The sequence below is a fragment of the Anomaloglossus baeobatrachus genome, chromosome 11 (assembly GCF_048569485.1).
Source record: "Anomaloglossus baeobatrachus isolate aAnoBae1 chromosome 11, aAnoBae1.hap1, whole genome shotgun sequence".
Taxonomy (NCBI): domain Eukaryota; kingdom Metazoa; phylum Chordata; class Amphibia; order Anura; family Aromobatidae; genus Anomaloglossus; species Anomaloglossus baeobatrachus.
In genome coordinates this window covers 23897617-23907471 of record NC_134363.1, presented here as the reverse complement: position 1 = coordinate 23907471, position 9855 = coordinate 23897617, and the positions used below count along the sequence as shown (strand labels likewise).

Here is a 9855-nt window from a genome sequence, read left to right as displayed (position 1 = left end):
TACTTTAATCTATAACTAATAAAACAGGTGCAAATACATTTATTTTGTACTTTTCCCATAATGGACTCAAAGCGCAGATACTTGTATAGTCAGGAAAAAACATTAAATATTAAATGTATAAAATATGTATCAACTAACACATCCGGATGGTTAAGTAACAACTAAGTAAGTAATGCAAAAACAATTATTCCGTGGTTTGTTAATTGCTTGCACTTAGAAAAACTGTATGATGGATTGGGGGCGGGGAAGGGCATATACAGTATATACAGGAGCAATGCTGGTTATAGACAAAGGATCCGCTGCTCTTACGGACCAAAGAGAAGTATCCTGGAGGAGAAGGAAAGTAATGATATCTCTCTCTATCTCTCTCTATCTATCTATCTATCTATCCCTCTATCTATCTATCTATCTATCTATCTATCCCTCTATCTATCTGTCTATCCCTCTATCTATCTATCTATCTATCTATTATTCCATCTATCTATCTATCTATCCCTCTATCTATCTGTCTATCTATCTATCTATCACCTATGTTTTGTGTTTCTTTTTTATAGAATAACCATATATTATAACAGCGATGTGCTCCATATCAGATTTATTTTCTTATACAGAATCTGACAGCACAATTGACTCCCTCCACTAACCCCCATATTGTTAATAGAGTATCATGTAAAAGTTTGGTCCCCCATAGTCAAAATTACTGATATTGTAACCAGCTAATCAAGTTGTGGATTAAATAATCTCTACAAGTCATAAAGTTAAAGATGACACATTCCCTTTGTATTTTAGATAAAAATAGATATTTTTTTTTAATCTTTTACATTTAAAATTAACAAAAAAGGAAAATGGGCTGATGCAAAAGTATGAATGATTTACTCCCATGCTTAATGGTTGGCGAGATATTCTCGTCATGAAATTCTGCGCCCTTTTTTCTCCACACATACCGCTTATCACTGTGGTCAAAGAGTTCTATGTTAGCGTCATCGTCCAAAGGACTTGATTTCAAAATGCATCAGCTTGTTTTGATGTTCTTTTGCAGACTTCTGAATTTTATGGTGAGGTTGCAGGAGAGGTTTTCTTCTGATGACTCTTCCATGAAGGCCATATTTGTACAACAATGTACCACAACTCCTAAGTCTGCTAAATCTTCCTAAAGGTATTTTGCAGGCCCACAGTGGTTCTGATTTGCCTGTGTAGCAATCCTACAAGCAGGTCCCAAAGAATTGTTGCTTGATCTTCCAGACCTTATCTTGACCTGCATATTTCCTGTTAACTGCTATCTTTAATGACATTTTGAACTGAGGAATGGGCAACTTGAAAAAGCTTTATCTTCTTACAGCCTTCTCCTGTTTTGTGAGCATCTAAAATTTTCATTTTCAGAGTGCTAGGCAGCTGCCTAGAAGAACAAATTACTGCTGATTTTTGACACAAGGGTAGAGGAGGCTGGGTTTTTATAAAGTTGTGAAGTTTCCATCACCTGGCCTTTCCTAACGATGATAGTGAACACGCCATAATCCTAACAGGTCAATTAAGGTCTGAAACTTTGGTCAAAGTTATCTGAGTAGACAGATCTCCACATACGTCCTTTTTGTAATTGCTGTTTGTATTTTTTAAAATGGAAACAATGAAAATATATACTTTTTTTGTGTAAATTACGAAAGAAATGTGTCATCTTTAACTTTATGCTCTTTATAGATCATTTAATCTTTAACTTACTTAACTGTTCACAATAACCGTTATTTCGATCGGGGTGCCCAAACTTTTACATGCCACTGTATGGTCATGTTCCTCATGTTTCACTATTTCCAGAGAGGAATCTGACCATATAAACAGTTTGGGGAGAGGATTATGCTGACATATTAACTTTAAGGCATCTCCAGGTAGATATTGACCTGATTGGTTTGAGTGTTATGTCTCTTGTGATAAGTGACAACGATTAGCGATGGGTCAATAGTACAATATTTGGGTTTGGATTTCTCATGCAGAATAATTTCTATTTTTCCAATATTCATCACAAATAGTGAACTTTATGCAAGTCAATGGGAAACTCGAATAATTTTTTGGTGGACCTTAGAAGTAGGGCTGTAAAAATGCTGCAATGGATGGAAAAGTGCTGACACTGAATGGGAAAAGCATGGGAAAGCTGCCTGGATGCATGTCTGACACAGTTGGTTTCAAGGCATAATGTAGTCAGGCTATTATGGGGATTAAAGCAATTAAAGCAAGAGAATTATACTTACTGAGTTTCCCATAGCTTTCACACTGCTTCTGGGTCTGATCATTAAAGTTCATGAACATGCACTTATTCCCCTGCCCACTCTCTGTAACAGTGTGAATGATTGGTTTCCCTCACACTAGCAGTCTGGATCTCCAAAGTGGAGTGTAAAAATAAATAAATAACTAGAAAAAATGGGTATGGTCCCTCGTATTTGATACTCAGTGCAGATAAATTAATCAGCTACAAGCTGGAGCCCTCATCTGCGTGCATTATTTTGGCTTTGTATCAAAATTCAAGGGACTGCATGGGCATTTTTTATGTATTTAAATAAATAATTTAAAAAAAAGTCTTGAGTTCCCCCCAATTTTGATGCCCAGCCAAGATAAAGTGGACAGCTGTGGTCAGGTATTCTCATGGTGCCGATGCCCATGGGTCCTCCCCAGGCTAAAATTAGCAGCTTGCAGCCTCCCCAAAATTGGTGCATCCATTACATGTGCCAATCCTGGCACTTTACTTTGATCATCCAGATTGCCCTAGAATTTTGGCAATCGGAGTAATATAAAATATTAATGACAGCTATAAATTGTCAAAAAATCAATGTTATCAAGCCCAAGGTTTAGAATGGGGATGGATCTATTACTAACCCTGTAAGTAAAAAAATCAACACAAAACACAGAGAAAAATCTTTAATTTAAAAAACAAGCAAAAAAGCTCTTTCTCCAATTTATTAACACCCATGCAGGTCTGACGTTATCCAAATAATTATGTCCCACAGCGATCCTGGCACTGCTACATCTGAGGTCACAGTGAGTGGTCACATTTAAAAACGTGACCACTCACTGTGGCCTCTGGGACACACTAACGGAGCTGCAGCTGTGAGAAGTAACATTAGTGAGTTCACTTGAGGACACAGCCAATGCTACCGCAACTGTAACCTCAGATGAATCCATTGAAGCCAATGCCAGATTAAGCCATGTGCACACTTTTAGTGTTTGGTTTCAGATATTTCTGCACCAAATCTGCATAAAAAATGCATGTCACTTCGGTGCATTTTTCTGCCAGGATCTTGAGATTTGGTGCAAAAAGGTCTGCAAGCAAACCATCAAAGCACGCACAATGCTTAATCCGGTAATCCGACATTTACTTCAATGAGTTCCCCTGAGGTGAGTTCACTGAGTTCACTAGAGGTCGGTTCACCTGAGGTCACAGCTGGAGTACTATAGAAACCCCAGCTGTGATCTCATGCAAACTCACTGATTTCACTGCTCACAGCTGCGGCTCCATCAGTGTGCTCCGGAGGCAGCAGTGAGTGGTCATGTTTTCTAACGTGACCATGCACTGTGACCTCAAATGTATCCGGGATCGTGGGACATTGTGTCTTTGGATTACGTTGGACATGCAGGTATGTTTTGTGGGTTAATACATTGGAGAAAGAAGGTGTTTTTTTTAATAAAGGATTGTTCTCTGTGTTTTGTGTTTATTTCTATTGATTTACATAGTTAGCAATAGGAGAGTCTCATAAGCCCCTCCCCATTACTAATCTTGGTCTTGACAACTGTAATTTTTTGACAAATCACACCTGTCATTAACCCCTTACATTTCCCCTACTGCCACTGTACCAGGGCAAATTAGATGAGCCTAGTAAAGAGCCAGAATTGGCACATCTGGGGTGGTATCTGGCTGCTATTTTGAGGCTGGGGTGGGCCCAATAACCAAGAACCTCCCCAGCCTGAGAATATCAGCCCCCAGATGTCTCCTTGATCTTGGCTAGGTATCAAAATTTGAGGTACCTTGCAACATTTTTTTTCATTATTTATTTAAATAAATTAAAGAAAAATATCATGCTGTCTCTGGTATTTTAATATACAGTCAGCATAATGCACACAGCTGAGAGCTGCAGCCTCCAGCAGTGTGCTTTGTCTGTGCTGGGTATCAAAATATGGGGAATTCCGGCATTTTTTCTAATTATTTTTTTATTTTTACACTCCACTTTGGGGACCCAGACAGCTACTGTGAGGGCAATCAATCTCAGACATCAACACGCTGACACTCTGATTGCAACCAATCCCAGATAATGGCACAGAGGGTGGGCGGAGGAAGCAGCTTTTCAAACAATCACAGACACTGTTATAGAGGGTGGGCGGGGGAAGCAGTGTCTATTCATAAGGATTAATGAGCAGACCCAGAAGCAGTCTGACAACATCTTCTGTGTGGAACGGAGATCATTTTTTCAATGGTAATCTATAAGACTCAGAAAGAGCCAAAGAAAGCTGGAAACGGTGACTAGTAAGTATTGTAATACACTCTATATACACACATTACTGATTGCTAACAGAGAGGATAATGAAAAAAAAATTTAATGTTATCCTTTAACCCCTTCACAACCAGCTCTTTTCGGGGGTTTTTTTCGCCATACTTCTTTTAAGAGACATAACTTTTTAATTTTTCAGTCAATATCATGGGAGAGCTCGTTTTTTGCAGAATGAACTGTACTTTTAAATGAAACCATAAGTTTTCCCATATAGTGTACTGGAAAACGGCAAAAAAATTGCAAATGCGGAAAAATTTCAAAAAAGTGCGTTAGCACTATTGTTTTTGAGATATTTTATTCACTGTGTTCACTATATGGTAAAACTGATGTGTGGGTGTGATGCCTGATGTCGGTGCGAGTTTGTAGAAACTAAACATACATAGGTTTACTTTTATCTAAGGGGTTACAAAAAATCAGAAGTTTGTCCAAAAAAAGTGGAGTACTTTTTACGCGATATTCCGTGACCTGTTGCGTTCTTATTTTTTGGGATCTATGGCTCAATGATGGCTTATTTTTTGCATCTCAGGCTGATTTTTTTATGGTACAATTTTTGCACAGATGCTACGTTTTGATCACCTGTTATTGCATTTACCGCAAAATTTGTGGCGACCAAAAAACGTAATTTTGCCGTTTGGATTTTTTTTTCCGCTAAGCCGTTTACCGATCAGATTAATTGATTTTATATTTTGATAGATCGGGCATTTCTAAACGCGGCGTTACCAAATGTGTGTATATTTTTTAAATTTTTTTTAACCCTTTAATTTTTAATGGGGCGAAAGGGAGGTGATTTGAACTTCTAGTTTTTTTTATTTTTTAAAACTTTTTTTACTGTTTTTATTTTACTAGGTCTCTTAGGGGACTATATGGAACAGTTGTCTGATCGCTCCGCCATATTGCCATATCGGCTGATCATAGCTACACAGCTGTGAACAGCAGACATGATCCTAACCTGTCTCACCCAGCTCTTGGCTGTGTGAGGCAGGAAGTGAGTCATGTGAGCTACAGGAGTCATCACATGACTCTGTGCTACCATGACAACAACCGGTGACTGCCGGTATTGACCGGTGAGTAAATGTTTACCGCCGATGCTATTATAATGGCACTATCACATATTGACAGCTCCATTGAAGGGGTTAAAAGGCACGGGCGAACAACGATTCTGCTGGTGCCTGGCAGGCACACATCTCAGCTCTAAAACACTATGACCGCAAGGACGTAAGATTACTGCCCGTGGTCGTTAAGGGGTTAATAAAATGACATGACTTCTACTGAGCAGACATGATGATGATATATTATTCTGTTGTATTAGTATTATTATTTAGCTTTTTTATGTTTTCTTGTAGGTGAATCCTCAGAATGGCCTCTGCTGATGATGACAATCGGACCACATCTAGTACAACTCTGAGTTATGACTACTACCAGTAAGTGTATATTCCTAATTCTTCATTTCTCTGAGATATCAGTGCAAACTACATTCACATCTATATCCCAGCCTCCGCCCCGACTACATCAATATTCATAGGGATAAATCAGCTCCACCTGCAGCGCCATTATTCCTACCACAATGATGGAAAATCTGGATAACCCATCAAACTCCTCTACACGTCAGTGTCGTCCATCAGGCGTCAGTGGTGTCTGTGGTGCAGAGGATTCGGCTCTGCATTGTGGCTCCTGTATAATAACACAGATGTGACCGAAGCCGGACATAGACTTTCTCATTGCATTCCTTTATAGGGAAGACTCTGAGACAAAGCACAGATTCCTTATTCTTTTATTTTTACAAAAGAACCTATAGAAAGCAACAGACGTGCCCAGATCTGACAAATCTACAGCTGAGCTAATTTGTCAAATCTGAATATGTCTTTACTAAGGTGCGTTAGATTTTCTCTTTTTCAAGGATTATTTGTTTAAATAAAATTGGGAGAGACCTGTCAATCAACTGCAACTGCACTGGAAAAAGTTGGGTGTCCAAGTTGTTTCTTGTGTGTAGTGGCTGGAGTCTCAGAAGAACAGGCCTACTCCTGTCACTCATCCACCTCTTCATTTGAAAGCTGTAAATTCTGGGCCAGACCCTGTCTGATGTATGGCCCATGTCTCACTGCTGGGTGAAAAGACTATGGATACTGTGAGGCTATTGATGCCACTGTGCTGCTGTCTGCCTCTAATTTTTGGAAATGTAAAGACTCCAAGTTGCGTGTCGAAGTTGTGTCTTGTTTGTAGTGGCTGGGGTCTCAGAAGAACAGGCCTTCTCCTGTCACTCATACACCTTTTCATTTGAAAGCTGTAAATTCTGGGCCAGACTGTCTGGTACATGACCCATGCTTAACTACTGGGTCAAAACACTATGGGTATTGTGAAGCAATTGATGCCACTGTTCTGTTGTCTGCCTCTAATGTTTGGAAATGTGGAGACACCAAGTTGGGTGTCAAAGGTGTGTCTTGTCTGTAGTGGCTGGACTCTCAGAGGAACAGGCCTACTCCTGTCACTCATCCACCTTTTCATTTGAAAGCTGTAAATTCTGGGCAAGACGCTTGCTGGTGCATAGCCCCTTCCTCCCTGCTGGGCCAAAACACAATGGGTACTGTGAGGCAATTAATGCCACTGTCCTGCTGTCTGACTCCTGTTGTGTGTCCAAGTTATGTCTTGTCTGTAGTGGATGGGGTTCAGAGCAATATGCCTACTCTTACCACTCATCTAATATTTCTTATGTTAATATTGTAGGAAGTTAAGGACTGCCACAAAAGTCTGGCTGCACTGTTAAACATTTTGAGGTATTTTAGAAGGTTTGGGGTCCCCTAAAGGTGTTGTCTATGCCTTTGTTTTTACCTCCTATTGAATTCAATGGGTTTCGGATATGTTTATTGAAATCTCATAGAACCGTTTGGTGAACACAGGGGAAGTCGGAGAACACGAAACGAATTGAACCTTGGGAGGTTTGCTCATCTCTACCCATGATCACTATTTCATATTTTTTTGAGAATGTGGCCATTTGGTGTAAAAACATCTCATCCACATCCTCTGTTTGACACTGCATCCATAAAATCACATACTGTACACACTCTGCACCCATACAATTTACATATGGACTCATAGATATATGGTCACATGCATTGCAGATTAGTCTTATAGCCCTTCCTACTTTTTCTTACAGGAATTTGAAAACATGTCCTCCATTTAATTGGGCAAATAAAGTCAAAACGATGAGTAAAGCCTGCTTTACACCTTTCAATTAAGCATACGATATCGTATGCGATGTGACACGCCCCCATCGTATTTGCGACACGTTCAATTTGTTGACCGTGTCGCACAAAGGATTGCCGTCACACGTGCTTACCCTTCCATATGACCTCGATGTGGGAGGCGAACATCCACTTCCTGGAGTGGGAGGAACGTTCGGTGTCACAGCGACGTCACAATGCGGCCGGCCAATTGAAGCAGAGGGGTGGAGATGAGCGGCACGTAAACATCCCGCCCACCTCTTTCCTTCCGCATAGGACCGCGGGACACAGGTGAGATCTGTTCATTGTTCCCGGGGTGTCACACACTGCGATGTGTGCTGCATCGGGAACATTGAACAACCTGACGTGCAATTTTTAGCAAATGAACGATGTGTATGCGATGAATGGTTTTACGTTCAATCGCAATCGCACGTAGCTGTCACACGCTACAACACCACTTACGATGCCGGATGTGCGTCACTTACGACGTTACCCCGCCGACACATCGTTTGATATATTGTAGCATGTAAAGCCCGCTTAAGTCCTGTGACCTCCTGTTTTAGAATGTGGGAAAATGTTGGTGTCAAGTTTACATCTGCAGTGTAATCGCACTTTGATGTCAGCCCCATCCTCTATGTTCCCCCTGTATCCAAGGCAGTAATTTACGAAACTATACATTTTTTGGTTCCTTAATATCTTCCCCATCTTGTCTTTTCAGGTCAATTGATGATGACAGCTTTTTTTATTATATTAACGTTATGCAGAAGATGGCGATTACCATATTCAGCATTGTTTTTCCTCTTGGGATTATCGGTAATGGATTAGTCATCTGGATTGCCGGATTCAGGATGAAGAACACAGTCAGTGCCGTGTGGTTCCTCCACCTGGCCATCGCGGACTTCTTGTGCTGTGCGTCCCTTCCTGTGCGAATTTTTGACTGGGCTAAAGATTTCTCATACCAACTGGATTCTGCACTTTGCATAGCGAACATGTTTCTATTTAATATAAACATGACCTCCAGTGTTCTCCTCCTGACGGCCATGAGTATTGACCGCTGGGTGTCCGTCATGTGGCCATTCTGGGCAAAAGTTCATAGAACCTGTAATGTGGTGAGAATCTCTGCAGCGATCATCTGGGGGCTGAGCCTCATTGTAGCGGGTGTACTGTATTACATATATGGCTACCACTTATATGATCTAAATGAATGGTGTGTGTTTTATGATTTCCGATTTTTGTCTGTGAAAGATTTAAAACAAACCATTCAGCAGATCCGATTAGGTATAATGTTTTTGATCCCTTTTCTCATCATCGTCACCTCTTATGTCACCATTTTCTACAAACTTCGAAAAAGTAAGAGATCCCAGAGATCTCAGAGATCCTCCAGGATCATCACCGCTGTTATATCGTGTTTCTTCATCTGCTGGTTTCCATATTACATTTGGCCACTAATACCTTTTGATAATGAAGATGACATCAAATTCCATTTTGTAACTACCATTGTTACCAGCCTGGCTTGTCTTAACAGTTGCATGAATCCAATCATTTATGTGTTTATGGGACCGGGTTTCCGACAAGGTTTCTTCAGATCCATCCCCGCCAGGGTAGAAAGAGCCTTAAGTGAACATCCTAATGACCTGTGCAGAGAAGGAGAAGATGCCGGAAATCCTTGCTCTACTAATGTTTAATATACAGGTCCACCTCAATAAGTTAAAATATCATCAAAAAGTAAATGTATTTCAGTAATTCATTACAAAAAGGGAAACGCATATATTATATAGAGTCATTACACACAGTGATCTATTACTATTAGGGATGATCGAATTCTTTGATTATTCGGCTTCGCGAATATTTTCCGAATACCTCGCCACTATTCGACTATTCGCGAATATTCGATGTGCAATGTAAGTCTATGGGAAAGCCGAATAACAACTATTCGTAACTATTCGGCCTTCCCATAGACTTACATTGCATATCGAATAGTCGAATAGCGGCGTGGTATTCGGAAAATACTCGTGAAGTCGACTAATCAAAGTATTCGTTCATCCCTAATTACTATATATTATATAGAGTCATTTCACACTGCGGGATCTATTCCTATATATTATATA

General features: G+C 40.2%; 1 protein-coding gene across 1 annotated transcript; it reads left to right on the top strand.

Moving 5' to 3' along the window:
* Positions 1-276: 276 nt before the first annotated feature.
* LOC142256198 (chemerin-like receptor 1) lies at positions 277-9596 on the top strand. Its single transcript, XM_075327767.1, has 3 exons — positions 277-343; positions 5873-5950; positions 8466-9596. Exons 2-3 carry the CDS (start codon positions 5886-5888, stop codon positions 9430-9432), a joined length of 1032 nt encoding a protein of 343 aa, XP_075183882.1. The 5' UTR covers positions 277-343; positions 5873-5885; the 3' UTR covers positions 9433-9596.
* The last annotated feature ends 259 nt before the right edge of the window (positions 9597-9855 follow it).

Bases quoted from the DNA above. Each gene is read 5' to 3' on its own strand.
- LOC142256198 (XM_075327767.1), top strand. From the start codon at position 5,886: ATGGCCTCTGCTGATGATGACAATCGGACCACATCTAGTACAACTCTG. The intron at 5,951-8,465 runs GTAAGTGTATAT...TTGTCTTTTCAG, and splicing joins CTGAGTTATGACTACTACCA to GTCAATTGATGATGACAGCT.